This window comes from Meles meles, chromosome 4, assembly GCF_922984935.1.
Source record: "Meles meles chromosome 4, mMelMel3.1 paternal haplotype, whole genome shotgun sequence".
NCBI classification, from domain to species: Eukaryota; Metazoa; Chordata; class Mammalia; order Carnivora; family Mustelidae; genus Meles; species Meles meles.
In genome coordinates, this window is record NC_060069.1 from 81,235,634 (window position 1) to 81,252,908 (window position 17,275).

General features: G+C 42.9%; 1 protein-coding gene across 1 annotated transcript in view; it reads right to left on the reverse strand.

Moving 5' to 3' along the window:
* KCNAB1 (potassium voltage-gated channel subfamily A regulatory beta subunit 1) overlaps positions 1–15,307 on the reverse strand; it is a 392,865-nt gene extending 377,558 nt beyond the window's left edge. Inside the window, exon 1 of the mRNA XM_046001738.1 lies at positions 15,033–15,307. Coding sequence (XP_045857694.1) covers positions 15,033–15,307 — 275 coding nt within the window. The remainder of the gene's footprint in view (positions 1–15,032) is intronic.
* Between the last annotated feature and the right edge of the window lie 1,968 nt (positions 15,308–17,275).

Here is a 17,275-nt window from a genome sequence, read left to right on the forward strand (position 1 = left end):
TCTGTGGCCAGAAATATCTTGAAAGATGGTTGTTGGGGGCACAGAGTACTTTGGAAAAGAGGTAGGTGAGGAAGAAGGAAGGTGCATGATGAGGCCTTGCCCCCATCACATGGCTTTGTACTCTCTTTTTAAGTAATGTCAGCCATGAAAGGCTTGAAATCAAGATAGTATTGTGGTCACCAGCTGTTGAGTCATCCCTGAAGTAGTACTTCCAGGATGCTAAGAACATGTTCCTCCCTTATCCCCATCTACATTGGCCTGGCTTCGAAGAATTTCCATGGGGTGAGGGTGGGATATAGAGGGAAAGAGCATGAGTTATAAAATTAGAAAGACCTGGGTTCGAATCCTACCCCTAACACGTTAGTGGATTAACCATGGGTACTTTCTGAGTCCCGATTAATCCCTCTGGAAAATATGCCTCACCATATTACCTCATGAGGTTGTTGTGAAGATCAAAGGAAATAGGGCGTTTGGTGTACCTGGCACAGAAGACACAGCCCAAGACATGGTGGTTATTACTTGTCTGCCACATTACACAATGCCATGGTCCGCCATGGACATTTTAATCTGTGTGGATAGTGCCCTCTAGTGTTGCATGGCGGCAGAGCTCTGCATGGCAGAGGGACAGAGAGACAAAGTGAGCAACCCTTTTCAGGGGCCTTAGTGCTATGGGTTACAGGACTGCAAAATGATGAGATGGCTTTAAACACGACTTCCTCTTTTCCAGAGAGAAGTGAAGGATTATTTAATGAAGTTGATTTGTTCTTCATCTGAAAATCCCTCCATCACTTCTTAAGAGTGGACTCAGAAAGCAGACTTGCGGGTTGCAATGCCTCCCACACCTCTGCCGTCGCTGCTCCATGTGCTCTGCCGTGGGGCTCCCCCACCGTCTTCCACACATTATCCTTTTGGGGTCTGGAACTTGTCGGAGACAAGGCTGGGAGGCTGGGACTTAAAATCTCAGCTATAAAAGCCAGGCCTGAAAATGTACAGGTTCAGTTTGTGATACAATGCACCTGCTTTGAGGTCTTACTGGGATCCTTCTGTCTTAAGCAATCTACCTCTTCATCAACCTCTTTGAGGCACCTAACAAAAAATCTAAAAAAAATTCAGAATTCTAACTAGAGCTCTAAGAAGTCTTAGAAATCAACTGGTTCAATTCTCTTGTTTTACGAGTAAGGAAAGAAACATCCACATAAATTAGGCAACATTTGGAGTCAGTTACTGTAAGAACTGGACTGAAGTGCAAGTTTCCAGAAGCCTGGGCTCAGAGGTCAGACAGACAGGTTTAAATCTTTGCACAACACGCTACCGTATGATGTGAGCATCTCTGAGTTTTTAGTTTCTTCTTCAGAGAAAATGGGAGAAGCAATACCACTTCCGCAGAGGTAAGTAAGCTAAACCAGTTTATATATTTTAAATCCCTAAATACACCACACTGCCTCGTGAAATGTCATTTCACTGTGTAATGACTGTAAATGTTCAATCATTGACCAAAGTTCCAAGGCAGTACAGTTGAAAAAATGATCTGCTGGAAAGCCCTCGGTGTGTTCCTGCCATGGAAGACAAATGAATAGCTTCACTTTGCTTACTTTATTTGTGATAGAATGTTCTGTCTGCTGGGAAATTTATAAAATCTCGAGTACCAGAGCCCCATCAACATTTTGAAAAATTGTGTTCTATGTGGTTTGCTTTTCTAAAATCCCTAAGGATTATTCCAAGATAAACTCCAACATGAAGCAATTTCAGCATTTGGCATTTTCCCAAACAGATTCAAATGCTAGCTCAAATAAAGTAACAACTGCATCTTTCAGAGGTCACCTTTTTAGCAATCTTGCTAAATAGAACACAAGCAAGAGTAAACAAATAAGACATCACAAAGCCCATGTCCCCAGCCTCAATCCATAAACCATTTACTCTTTCGTGGTCATAATTCAAGCAAGACAGAGGCTCTTATTTACTGCTCCTCGGTAGAGTAAAGGTAGCAAATTAGATGAAAAAGCCATTAGAGGCAGACTTACTGACAGCAATAAGAAAAATTTACAGCAAGGTGGGGATACAGGAGAAGCAATGGAAGGGGGAAATACGGAAGGCAAAATTTAAAAATAAGAGCAAAATGAAGCCTCTAATTTTCAAGGAAATACTTCTAGATTCCTTAATAGTCCCCGAGGACATTTTAACATAGGACAAGAGCTGACATTTATTAAGATAAACTGGAGTTGTCAAGTTGTTTCTGCAGGTTTAAACAGTTAAAATAAAGCCTTGACACCTAAATTAGGAAGTTTCAGGTACTGGGAAAATCGCTTGAGTGAAAATTTCCATTCTCTGACAATGTCAGATGAACAAGGCCTAATTGTGACTAACTTCTGCATTTAGAAAGACTGTCTTGCCCATTCTCACAAGGTTTTTTCCATCACTAGCTGCTTGGTGGTTCAGCTGATGACTAGCCTAAGAAAAGATCAACTTTGTTCTTTAATTTTTTTTTTAATATTTTATTTATTTGACAGAGAGAAACCACAAGCAGGCAGAGAGGCAGGCAGAGAGAGAGGAGGAAGCAGGCTCCCTGCTGAGCAGAGAGCCCGATGTGGGGCTCGATCCCAGGACCCTGAGATCATGACCTGAGCCGAAGGCAGTGGCTTAACCCACTGAGCCACCCAGGCGCCCCTAGATCAACTTTGTTCTTGAGCCACAGACTACACATCCCTTTCCACCTGCCTCCTTGAGAGCTAGTAGCCCCAACCTCCCCCACATCCTTGTAAAAGTCCTGGTGCATTTCATGTTTATTTTGTCCTGACATTTCTCTCCCTTGTCTCTCCACCTCCTGGCAGAACTAATCACTCCTTTATTTCCATTGCGCTTCATTCCCCCTTCTCAGATCACACCAATAAAACTGTATTGTGCTCTTGTTGCCCCTGAAAGGACTCCAAGATTATTCAGGGTAAGGACCCTATCTTATGTACCCCCTGCATCCCCAGAATTGAACATAATAGATGATCAAGACTCTTGAACAAATTTCTGTTTCATTTTCCAGTTTGACTGTTAGAAACTCTTTCAATATTACATATCTAGTTATAAAAGAGTATCCTCGAATTCTGAATATTGACTTCATTGGATATTCATGTAATTTAAAATACTATAAAAACACTTTCAACTTGATACTTCTTTGCCATTTCTTTTGGATAAATGACCATCTGGAATCTAAAGTATTATAAACAGATTTAAGTTTTTAGTATTTTGTTCAACAAGCAACTGCTGTTTGGATAGTCACATCGTTCAAATTACTAAGCTTGGAGACAGAAGGAGCTGATCTTTCAAATGCATCCCACTTGCAGAATTGTTTATCCTGACTATCACCTCCTTAGTCCTGGAGGTAATTAAATAATTCAACAGCCCTTTTGGACAGTTTGTTTCCTACTAATGCTCACTGCTATAATCAAATTTAATATGAAGATTAATTTACAAAATACACTTTGGGTTTTGATTTTTTTTACATGAACTTAAATGGGAGATATTTATAATAAAGAAAAATGTCTAGAATAGAAACCCAAATTCCCTTAACCAATTTTTCCTCCAATTTCTCACCATTACACACACACACACACACACACACACACACAAAGTACATATATCTTGTTCGAGGCTCTTGTTGAGCCAGCACACCATAAATGATAGGTCATTTTATTTAATCATGTTACATTCAAAACCATGTCATATCCTGCTGCTGGGGAACAGGGTGACTTGCTTGTCTGTCATCAAGAATCCTGTAAGTGCCTTCTAGAAAAACATGAGTGATAACGACACTGTTTGGATGAACAGGCTGTCATGGAAGTTCCTCTTAAAAACACACACCTGACCAGTTCGGCAATAACAGATTACACTAATGAGCTCTCTTGGCTCTCAACAAGTGCTCTCTGACTTTTGTTTCCATGGATCTGATCCGGCCTCATGAGATAGCAGTGCATGTCTGTGGCGCCCTGGCCTATGGCTGTTACCATGGGAAGGGATGACCTGTTGACTCGGGCAACTTCGTCTCACAACCCACTGGGGGAGGGACAAAACACGAGCTGCAGGGACACTCCCCGCTCACCCATCCATAGGTGATTCTTAGGGCAATAAGAAAAAGTCCGAGAGGTTCAAAACGAGAGCAGAGCCACCACGGATTGACGTCAGCAAGGCTGTGTTCCAAGTCCCTGCCAAGCTAATATCAGATCACCATCTACAGGTTTCTGAGGGACATTAGCCTTCTCAGTAAAACAGGAAAGTTAAGTTCCAAGTAGAAAAGCCAAAGGAGATGGACCCACCGTGTGGCTATCGGCAGGTGCAAGAGGCTTGGTACGTTAGGCTTGGAACAAAGAGAATGACATGGGTAAAGAAATGCCTTCATCTCTCCCCGATCTAGGAAACAGACTCTGCCTTAGCACCTCCTCTGCGCTGACCGCAGCTCTGTGGCCTAGTCTCCCTTCCTAGGCGTTTGGACTACATTTCCCAGCCTCTCTCGTTGTTCAGAATGGTCATGTGACTGAGTGCCAGTCAATGTCACTGCTGCCTATGGGTGCCACTTACAGACCTGGCCCATAAAGTACCCTTTGCACGAGCCTCCATATCCTCCCCTCTCTATTGGATCAGTGTCTGTTCTCAGCCACTGGCCGGCGTAGAAAACAAAAGTGAAGACGACAGAACTTCCATCATCCTGGGTATCACCTAATTGGACATTCCTGTTCTTGACTGGACTCTCATGAGTAAGAAATAAACTTTCTTGGTCAAGTCCCTGAAGTTTCAGGATTTAGCAGCAAGAGTGACCTTTATTTAATAAAATCAGTGGACTTCATTTAGTGAAGGGCATTCACTTACAGCCTAACCATATAAACATTCAAGAACTCTTCCTGGATTGGGAACCAAAATCGGATATCTGGTCTGGAGCCCAGTTTAATTTCTTGGGGCTGAAGAAATATTTGGCAGGTTTCTGTTTGCAATCAGATTGCGATGTGTGTACCAATGCACACCAAAAACTCCCAGTTTCTTTTGCCTTGGAACGGAGATTTTTTTCTGCCCAACTGGAAGACTTGACACTTGATGACATTTCGTGTAGCTTGAGAGGCTGTCAGGGGAAGGCAGCATTGCTTCGGTTGTCAACTCCAGACATCTGTGAGCGAGTGCTTCTCAGAACCACGCTGGGTCCTCCTCCCACAGAGCAAAAGCACCGAACGCAACAGCGAAAATCTCTGGCAACACATTAGCACATGCCATTTCGTGACAACCACAAGCTAAAATTGGAAAGGCCAAGGCAGCTGTGACTGTGGAACGTCTGCACTCTCTCAGGGCTGGCGTGAGAGGGAGAGACTCTGGAATGTAGTTAGAGCCATTGAAGAGAGGATGCCATGGGTGCGGGGGGTGGAGAGGGGGAGCTTCCAGAGCTTCAGCTCTTTTGATGGAAATAGCTTCCAGGGAGAGAAGCCTGAATAAATATTGAAATTCACAGTCCGCTCTATGACGCAGCCCTTTGCTCTCCATCTGAGTGACTTTTCCCCATCCAAGCTGCTCCCCGACTTTCCCCTGCCCTTTAGGACCTCAAACAGGGAGGGGAAGCTGTGACTCCCACACCCTGCATCAGGGAACCTTATGCTGTGATGGAAAGTAAAAGGTAAAATTATGCAAGTGACATCTTGGTGGTGATCTATAATCAATCCAAACCAGGGAAAGGGAGTGTTCTGTGGGGTTAAGAGATGACATCTGCGGCTGGACCACCCAAATTCAAGTATTGGCTCTATCACCTCCTTGCATCTGACCTAGGGCAGGATCTTTTTTAGCCTGGGCTTTCTCCCATGAAGTGGAGCTAGCAAAAAGAGCCACCTCTCAGATTACTGGTAGGGATTAAAATGAATAGTCTAAGGAAAGTGCCCAGAAGATAATAAGGACTCTGTAAGAACTTGCTGATATTAGGTAAACAAGGAGGGTGTCCTGGTCTTTGTCAATGTTCTCAAGAAACCCCCGTCCAGGGTCTGGGAAAGACGTATGGCTGTATTCATCCCAATGTTTGCTAGAAAAGCAGATGAAAGGAAGTAATTTTCTCAAGCCATGTTCTAGACTGAATTACAGCCAATGTGTCAGAAAGAAGATAATAAAAAAATGCAATAGCAAACAGATAGGTAGTGGCTTATGACGTACCATTTTCACATATATACTTTCCTCTTTAACATCCTAGGAGATAATGTAGATGCTTTTATTTTCACCATACAGATGGAGAAATTAAAGCCCAGAGAGGAGGCATGATCTGCTGAAATTCACACAACATAACACAGCCAGCCACAATTTAAATCCAGGCGTCTCTATTCTAGAGACAAGGGACCGATCCACTGTGCATGAAGAGAGGACATGTCAGACAGACATTTCTCCTTGGTTAATCAGAAAGGATTTCAAGCGAGGGTGTAAAAGAAAATCTTAGAAGAGCAGAGTTCTAAGCAAAACAAGGAAGAAAGCAGCATGTCAAGATCATTCTCTTAGGGTTGGTGAATTTTTCCAGGCTCATAGAAGGAATCCACCAAAAGAGGAGTGTGGGGGGCAAAATAACAGAGGAAGGCTAATGGTCTCCAAAGGGGGGATGGGAACGGTAACATTTGCGGCAGGGCCCTCTCTGCCCTCACTCCTGTGTTCAAACTTTTATAGATATTCTCCCACTTAATCCTCCCAACTCTGTGACTGTGCAGTATTGTCATTCCCATTTACAAGGGAGGACCCTGAGGTCAAGGTCACATAGATAGTGTATGGTGGAATCAGGATTCAGAGCTTATATTTGCCCGTCCCAGGTTATGTAGGCCCTGAGGCTCACAGAGAAGGCAAGATCCACAATGTCTTTCACAAGTGCATAATAAGCTGGAACTCTCTCAAAGTGCAAAGTGCGTAATAAGCTTCAGGACAAATGTAAGAAAAAACAACAAGCTGTATATTATAAAATTAAGCTGTATAAAATGAAATTAAGCTGTAAAAAATGAAATTAAGCTGTAGGACTAAGGCTAAATTTTAAAATCATCGCATGGCATTACCCCAACCCATGAGAAGCAGAATCTTCAGTATGTAGAGAAAGAACTGGGAAGGCTGACCTTAGACAGGGAGTAGACTAGCAACAGCTCCAACAGCTGACCTGGAATATATGTAAGCATAGCCAGCAGAGACAGTCCAGGGAATGTTTTACCCCCCAATGAGAAAGGAAGAAAAACAATCAACAACAGACAGCAAGGAAATACTCTTCATCACTGAGGGATGTGGGTTATAACAAGTCCACGGGGCTGTTGTGTGAATTCAGTGGGATGAATATAAAAAGGCCTGGGCAGAAGAAGTGATGAGTTTGAGATGTCTGGTGCATGTGAAGGAGATGAAATAAATAGTTCCCTGTGTCGCAACCAACTGAGCCACCGACAGGCCCCCGAAAAAAGGAAAATTTTAAAAATCAAACATATCTAACAATGGTCAACCAATTACTAAAATAATTCACTTTAAAAAATTGGAGGATTTTTTCCTGCTCCTACAACTTCAGAACAAACCACCAACATGTTTCCATTTCCTTGCAGAGATGACACACCTGCACAATCTCTATGAAGGTCAGCGAGCAGGAAATCAAACTCTATCCCCGTACTGTGGATTATGAGATCATTAAACCACGTAGGCTCAGAACTAAAAAGAGCCTGAGAGATCAACTTGTCTACCCTTCTCGTATTACAGAGGAGACTTTGAGTCTGGAGAATTTTAAAACTTACTATGATCACAAGGCAAAATGGGATTCGAATCATGGATGCAAGCCCATCAGCCAATGCCCCTGACATTACATGAGCCCACCCCCAGGAACAGCAGAGGAACCAGAGCTGCTGAGCTCTTTCGAATCCACTGACATCTAGTTAGGAAAGAACCATGTGGGCAAATTAGAAGACCAAGACATAGACATTGCCTTCGGTGTGTCCACGGTCCTTCAGAATGAACTGGACACATGTGAACGTGACCCAGTTAACAGGAACATCAAACTGAGAAACTGCCTGCATTTCCCTAAGGTGACCTAAAAAGTAGTCCCAGGGTTGCAGACTGAAGCAAGCTCCCAGGTATTTGGTTACTCCTCTGAGGTTGGTGTGTCTGCCCAGAGATGGTTAGTTCCAACTCACCTCCTGGCTTCACCTGAGGGGTACAGCTGCACAGAGCGCTGACGGCCTCCTGGTCCTTAAGTCAAAGGACATCAATGTCACCTTTAGAAACCATGGCAATGCCTTCTTTCCCCTAGGGCTGCTGCTGGGATGCCAGGAACTTCCTCCAATTAATCTAATGCCTGTCCTATGGAGGTTCACCCTCTCACTCATCCAGTCATTCAATAGTCTAAGATTGCCTCCAACATACAAAACAACAGAACAAAGAGCGAAGAGGCAATCTTCCTCGCTCATTGTCTAAAATCATAGTCAAACTATACAAAAACATCTTCATGTTCTGACATCTCTGGAAAGACACTTCTAGGTGACTTCTCATGTAAACATTCTAAGTTTTATAATCTTAAAGAAAACATGCTTGCTCAAAGAAATACATATCACCCTTTAGAAAAGAGATTTTTCTTTAATAACAAAAGAATCTAATCAACGGTATTTCTAAGAAAATAAAATATTGGTTTAAGAATTTAGTTATTCCCAGGGTTATTCCACAATCAGTTAAGGGTCTGACTCTTGGTGTTTCAGCTCAGGTCATGATCAGGGTTGTGAGATCGAGCCCCACATTGGGCTCCACACTCAACATGGAGTCTGCTTGAGATTTTTTCTCTCTTTGCCCCTTCCCCTGTGCTCTCTCTCTCTCTAATAAAATTTTTAAAATCTTAAAAAAAAAAATTTAGCTATTCCATTGTAACTCATTTCTAGCTCACTACATTCTGTTCCTGATACCATTTCACTGATGCTGTCCACTGTGTTCTACATCAGTAGAGGAGGGGGGAGAGGGAGAGGATAGGGAGACCAAAAGCAACTGAGTGTCCAGTCCTTACCAGATGTTTTATATAATTTCATGGAATCCTCACAACAGTCTTCTCAGCTAGGTATTCTTGTACCCATTTACAGAATCAGAGTAGAGTTAGTACACGCCAGAAAGGGGAGGCATCTCTAATAATAGGTCCAGCAATAGTCTCATGATAAAAACAAGGACACGAAGCATGTGTCAGCAACTTTGTTAAGGACTTTCATATCACAGTGTGCTTTCTCTGTGCCAGACCCCATGTGCTTTCCTTATTTAAGTCCTTTTATCTCCTCTATAGCATTGGTACTCTCATTTTCCACCTTTAACAGCCAGAGAAACTAAGTCACACTGTTGGTCAGTGGCAGAGACAGTGTTTGAACCCAGCCGCCTGGTTCCCAGACTATAGCCTTAACCTCCAAGCCAACTGCCTCTGTCAGGCAAGGGGCCCTGCCCAGAGCCCCCGGTCGGTAGGTGACACAGCTAGAATGCAGCCTGCAGACCACGGGACTCCAGAGGCACGTTCTTCATCACCGGGCTCCATCAACACCTCCCTTTGCCAAAGCTTACACCTGCATTTAGTGCCCTTGACTCTGTCTTCTTCCTCTTTGGGGACCTGGCTTTGTTACTTGCTTTATACACTTCCTCTCCCTACTAGACCCTTCCATCCTGCCAAAAAAAAAAAAAAAAAAATGTCTACAGATCGCAGCAAACCCCTCCCTGGACCCTGCTTCAGACTTAACTGTCACCCTCTCTTTTCTCCATTGCCCCTTCTTTGGAGTAGCCTGCACGCACTACTTCTCCTCCAGGCCTAGTCTGTGTCTGACTCTCAAGTCTCTAAAAACGGTCTCCTACCCCTCCATTCTCCTGGCCACTCTCCCAGCTCCAGCCGACAAGAACCTTTCTGGGGCACTTTGTGGGCGTCTCCTGAATAGAAGTGACTCTCCATTTCCATTTCACATTCTTGTTCACACTCTTTCCTCCACCTGGATCGCCTTCCCAGTCATGGCCTTGTCTAGCTCAAGTCCTGCTCATCTTCCAGGTCCAGACCCAAGCACTTTAGCTGGAGGCACTCACTCCTTCCTCTGAGCTTTATGACCTCCTTTTTTAGTACTTCTCATTTAAGTATAGGTCTTATGTCCCTGAGGCTGTACCTGAATTCCTGTGGCAACTTCCATCTCAGGCTTGATTCTCAACTCCAGATCCTCCTGCATAAACTCTTGCCAGAGCTTGCTAAGCTCGTGGGTCACCTGTTGCCCTGTGGGCAGGAACTGCATCCACCAATACTCACCTTGGAGAACTGCCTGTCCTCGCAGAGAACCACATCTGAACCTCTGGAAGTAGACAGAAGTAAATGATTTTTAGGAAATCGAGGGATTTTGATAGTAGAAAGAGGTGATTAGAAATGTGGCTCAGTGTAACTTTCTGCTTAAGAAGAAACATTTCTTAAGCTGGTAGAAATCACTACTGAAATGCTATAGCTAAATGTTCATTCGTGTGCTGACTTGCTCCACTAAATATTCCATCATTTCAATTTAATAGGTTCAGTCTGCTATGGTTTGGAATGCTAATACTGTATGAACAGTATTTAAGGGCTCTGTGTATTCTATCCCCAAGTCATTTTCCCCAGGAGGATGGTGACTGTATGAATCCCCAAAAAGCCTCTATTAAGAGCACACAGTGGGGCGCCTGGGTGTCTCAGTGGGTTAAAGCCTCTGCCTTCGGCTTGGGTCATGATCCCAGGGTCCTGGGATCGAGCCCTGTATCGGGCTCTCTGCTCAGGAGGGAGCCTGCTTCCCCCGCTCTCTCTGCCTGCCTTTCTGCCTACTTGTGATCTCTGTCTGTCAAATAAAATCTTAAAAAAAAAAAAAAAAGAGCACACAGAGGTATCTCATAAATATCAGTTGAGCACAATAGGACCCTCAGCTGTCAGGTGCTAGGTGAAGTGCACATGCTTGCCAGATATTTTAAGAGTTGCCCCATCCTTAATTACCTTCATAACATTTCAACACACCATGCACAATATGGGGTCACAGTTCAATCCTTATTTTAGAGCATCCCAAACCAAAATACGTTACACTTACATTATCTCATCTAATTTTTACCCATAGTGCTTTATAATGCTATTAGTCCTCTTCTGCAGCCGAAGAAACTGAGACTCAAAAAAGTTAATTAGCCAACCATTTCTCTGACTATAAAAATCAGTGCTATAAGATGAGGATTAACGGGTGCAATTGCCATGATGAGCACTTAGTATAGAATTGTGGAATCACTACATTGTACACCTGAAACTAACATAACATTATGTGTTAACTACACTGGAATTTTAAAACCTTAATGAAAGAAACCTCAATGCTCTGAATTCCATATAAACACTATGTATCTAGAGAAAGCAATGAGATAGGTATCCTCAAGTATTACCAATGGGAGAGCACACAGAGAAAATATTTCCCGAAAGCAATGGCAAGACATACATTAAGAATAAATATGTATGTGTGTGTATATGTGTCTGTAATATTATATAGAGAGTATCCACCCACTAATTACACTTCTAGGAATAGATCCTAAGAAAATAACCAGAGGTATGATTTTTTAAAGTCTGATATAAATATATTTATTATTATATTATTTGCAATAATGATAAATAGTAAGCAAAATAAGAAAAGCGAAGCAATAATATAATAAGATGCAGTCCTTAGAAAGAAAATTTTAAGTTGTCTTTAAGATAATAAAGTGCAGGGCGCCTGGGTGGCTCAGTTGGTTAAGCGTCTGCCTTTGGCTTAGGTCATGATTTGGGGGTCCTGGGATGGAGTCCTGCATCCAGCTCCCTACTTGGCAGGGAGTCTGCTTCTCCCTCTGCCTCTGCCCACCATTTGTGCTCTCTCTCACTCTCTCTCTCTCAAATAATAAACAGACTAACAAACAAATAAGACAACAAATAAATTATTTAAAAATCATATCCACAGTTACCCAGGAACATAAAGCTAACTTTTGCCTTCAACCTCAGGATGCTGGTTCCTGCACCACTCTCTCTCACTGTGCCGAGGAATGAGCCATCATATAAAATGCACCAGCTTCACAGCGTGATCAGTCAGCTCTGTAAAATGCCCAATTAGTATGAAGCAAATGATATTAGATTGCTTCATATGTAGTTGTATGTAGACATGGCCCCAGAAAGGGGGGCCAGAACCATTTCCCACAGATAATGTGCATTCTCTGCCCTGCTTCCTGCAATTTTATTTCTTAAATATACCAGGACTGCTGGACTCCTCTCAATTTCTAATGCTTTCTTCTAGTCATTTAATAATACCCTTTTTTCAAATATAGGTTATCACTGAATCTGAGGATAGGACAACCCTCAAATCCCTCATGAACCAAAATTAAACTGCTGTAAAATATTTTCACTCCATCCTCTCAGAAAGGAAATGGGAGTTAGAGCCCTCTAGACCTTCCAAAGTGATGGCCATTAACCAACAACCTGTAAAATTCTTACCCATAGCAAATGTGTAATATCTTCAAGGACTCCTCAATGCGTTTCACATTCTGTCCTATAAGTAAGGTTTCCCAAATGAATACATTTGTTCTTATGTGAATCATATCTGTATTCTACATACAGGTCTCTAACAGACTTGTCACTCTTGGGCTATGTTTCCATTTATAAATGAAAGAAAAAAATGGGAGGCCTGGGGGAGTTCACGTTCTACTACTTACACTTTGAGAGGATTACATCATCGGCCATTGTCATTGTCCCGGTGATCATAGGGACTTAACTGAGGTAGGTAGTTCCAACATTGGGGTATAACCAGGAAAGGAGCTGACAATGAGCAAAATTGTCTTTTTCTAAAATATGCATATACAGAGCTCCAAAGTAAATCTCATTTCTAAATGGACTCAGTTCCAACTGCACACACCAGTTTCTTCCTAGAAACAATCATGATGCAAAAATAAAGGGGGAGGGGACATTTGTAGTTTTTGGTGACGTAGGACAGACATGATTTTCACTGTTCCTTAACATGTCACTAAGCAAAGGACACCCAAAGTTACTTCAAATCAATGATTAATAACACTGCCCCACAGATTACCATGGATACCAATACATTAATTCTGGGTCATTTCTTCTGACTACAGGACAAATTGTTATTGTTTGACTAAAGCAAAAAAGAGGATATATTTGTATCTCCCAAAAGCTGCTGGCTAAATGTGGTTAACTTAATTAATATTCCCCTCAGACCTGATAAATATTACTCTACCACCGGATAATAGAGTAGGAATTTAATGATCATAAAACAGGATCATAAAATTCCTGAGTATGACTCCTTTAAGAAAAACTTTCGGTCAAGAGAAAGTAAAAGAATGTGTTACAAAAGGAAATCATTATCAGTGCTTTCTATTGTCACTTAACTCTCTTTCCAGAAGCTCTTTAATGATAGCTTTAAGATCTATAGATATGGGGGCACCTGGGTGGCTCAGTGGGTTGGGCCTCTGCCTTCCGCTCGGGTCATGATCTCAGGGTCCTGGGATCGAGCCCCGCATCGGGCTCTCTGCTCAGCGGGGAGCCTGCTACCTCCTCTCTCTCTGCCTGCCTCTCTGCTTGCTTGTGATCTCTCTCTGTCAAATAAATAAATCTTAAAAAAAAAAAAAAAAGATCTATAGATATGAAGCACATTCCCAACACTGAGAGGTCATTCAAGCTTTCTTTAACTTGAGACCATTCCCCTTGGGTCCTTCCTCCATGTACCCCAAATGTAGGCACAACAGCTTACAAGAGCTTCAGATAAATCACTCTGGCCATAAATAGTAAATGTATTTCACAGAACATTTCTAGAAACCTTATCTTGTTCTACTTTTTAAATGTTGATTTTTTAAACAGTGGCTTAGATTTGGAAATATCTATTTTATTCCTGCCTCGAAAAGGGAATGGAACAAGGGAAGTTCGGGCATTTTGAAGTTTGTAGTCCAACAAGTTTTTATTGTACAGGCATCAAAGTCTAAATAAATTGATTCAATTGTTAAATTAATTCTTCTATGATGTCCTTTTGGAATTAGAGGTATAAAAATGGGGACAGCTCAGAGCACACTGGTATGCTTTGATAAATAGAATGCATTCAGGGATCGCTATGCTACCACGCAGTCTCTACACAAGAAATGTTCTATCCTTGGACCATTTCGTCACAACTTTTTTTATTTCTAGTTAACTTTTATTACCGTTTAATGAAAATAGTTATTTTAAGCTTTATTTTCACAATATTTTTCCTTGCAAACTTATCTTTCATTCCTAAGAGATTTTTTTCAGTAGCAATTATAGGGAATAAGCACTCTTAAAGTTCAGGACTCAGAACACTGTTACTCAGTACCTTTTGCCTTATAACACTGAGATTTATGAACTCTTTCTGCTCTGCATTATTTGAAGCTGAAGCTGAGAAAAGAACAGAAATTAAATCTATAGAGATTTGTCTTGCACTTACCTATTTTCTTCTAAATGTGCCATTTTCTCTTGATACTGTCTTCCTTACTCAGACAAGAGGCTCACACAAGAGTCTCACACTCCCACTGTCAGATCAAGCTCTCATTTAACAAATTCACACCACTCAACGTCCACTCTTCAAACAGGCAAAGTGCATTTCCCTCCTTCACCCCAGAGTGCTCAAGGTAAAGAAAGTGGGGGGGGGAGGGGGGGAAGATGGCCAAGTCTTTTCTTGTTGCTGTTTTGGAAAGGGGCATTTTCCTGCAATTTTCCAACTCATCTGATTTTCACTTAAGACAAATCTCAATACCACACTCTTAGTGCCTGTCAGTTCTTAAGGGCCTACAGCCTCCTTGAGGTGGGAGGGAAGGCGCGGGGGGGCGGGGGGGGGTGCTTGGGGCTGTTTTCTGAATCACCATCCCTGGAGCATTATTTGCCGTTTTTCACCAGTTCCTGCTCATCGGGGTTACACCTTCTGAAGTGTCAATCATCCATAAAGGAGAGGTGCTGAGCTCTCCGGCAGCACGGGCAGGTGAGCACCGGCTCTGATGCGCGGCGGCCGGCGCTGCGGCCGGCGCTGCGGGGGGCGGAGGCTTACCTGTGGGGCATGCCGGTGGTGTAGGCGCTGGTGTGCTCGCCCGACAGCTCATAGAGTTTGAGGTACCAGTTCATCTCTGCTTCGCGCACCAGAGCCAGTTGCCGTGCCCTGAGCTGGCTCTGCCCCGAGGGGCTGAGGCTGCTGTCTTTCCCATCGTCAGGGGCTTTCTTGGGGGATTTGTCTTTGCCCCCTGTGGAAAGCCCAGATTGTTTCCTTAACTTGGGATGCTCTTCTGCTATCTGACTCCCGGCGGCCCCGGTCCGGGCGGCCAGCATCCTGGAGGCTCGTGTCTGTCTATCAGAGGAGACTCTAAGTCACTGTCATCGAAGTAATTTGAATTGATTTTCCTGCTTCTGTTTCCCTTGTCTTCCCTGTCCTCCCCCCCATCCCCTTAACCTTATCCTGCCACAGAGCTGTAATTGAGCCAGGTCTATGGCTGGGGACGAAAGGCTATCTCTAACTTTCCTGAGGAAGAGCTAAGGCGGCCACTACCCCTGATATTTTCCAACATGGGAGTTAAAAACAAACAAACAAACAAACAAACAAAAAAACATCTAATACAATAATATTGGAATGCTGAAGTGTGCAGTGTTATTTTTTCTTGGAAGCTAGGATTGAATTCATGTTAAAAAAAAATCTCTGAACCTTAGAACATTGGGGCTGGTAAATTATATTTGGTCATCAAGTTATTTAAGAAAAAAAGACATCTAGAGGTTCATTAGCCATTCTTAGAGTCCCTTTAGTTTTTAGAGTTTAATATGAATTTTCTCAAATAAGTTTAACAATATCGATGGGGAGGATCATTTCTTTTGTGTAAGCCTAAAAATGATGTTTAACTTATTTCATAATCCCCTGGGAGAGGGGGGCTTTTTGAATGTCAGTGAACCACATAACATACATCAAACATTCTTTCATTCCCAAAGAAGAGTGTTAAGCCTAGCATGACTGATTCAGTAACTGACCCTCTCAGCACTTCTAAAGGACGGAAGGCCTGAGAAGCCCTTTACAACTGAGGAGACCAAGGTTGAAGTTGGAGTGACAAAACTATTAGATGGAAAGAAAGTGGGAAGAGCCTGTGTGTGCAGATGTGGATTGGGGGCGGAAGGGTATGTGCTCAGCGCCCGTGAAAACTAGCCCTGAAGATGGGAAGTTCAGTTAATGACCCTTGTGCTTAAACCCCACGGGACTGACCCACACATGTTTACCGATCTGTCCTAACTCAAGGAATGATGATATTAGTGCCCACCTAGTTGTCTACCACAAAGTTGTTTGATGACCCACTAAACCCAGGCATCCCCCAACCTATCAGTCCCTCCTCTATCAACTGCCTCATTGTCAGCTACATGTGAAGAACCTGAGAAAGCTTATGAATTTCTCTACCCATACAAGACCATAAATTAAAAATCAGAGAGGAATAGTGAAGTTTTATAACCTCTGAGAATGATAGGAGAGAAAGTAGGAAAGACAAGCTTCTTCTTAAGAAGTTAACCCTTCTAAGACTCTTAATCTCACAAAACAAACTGAGGGTTGCCAGGGGGAGGGGGATATGGAGAGTGTAATGGGGTTATGGACATTGGGGAGGGTATGTACTATGGTGAGTGCTGTGAAGTGTGTAAACCTGGAGATTCACAGACCTGTACCCCTGGGGCTAATAATACATTATATGTTTATTAAAAATTTTTTAATGATTAAAAAAAGTTAACTCTTCCAAAAATTGTAGAGATGACTTTGGGGATCCCTACGGCTGCTAATTAATCAAAGCCAAGAACGAGGGGACAGCAAATCACCCATGTGGACTCTCCTATATTTAGGCAAAAGTTGTTTAATGTTACCATCTAGAGTAGTTAGGATTAGAACTATGACACAAAGCAAAGTGTCACCTGAAACATTGAGCAAAGGGCAAGGAGGCAGCTGCTAGCAAGTACCATAGTTGGCCCCAGCCGACACAGGGGAGGCCGGGGAACATGGAGCACCAGCAGCTGCAGCCTCCCCAGTTTCTCTCCCTGCCCCTCATCGCTTGAGTCATCAAAGAGCTCTAACAATAAAGGTATCCACAGCAACAGAATTCTCAAAGTGTGGACTCTGAGGACTGTCTCCCTAGTTTGATATTTTTCGTCACATATCAATAGGGGGCTCTGGAGTGGAACTGGGGAGGGGAACTATGTTCATTTAGCCAAAGGGGTCTCACAGTTCCCTGGATTGCCTTTCTTAGGAGGCAGTGCAGTTGTGTTTAGGAGCTCTGC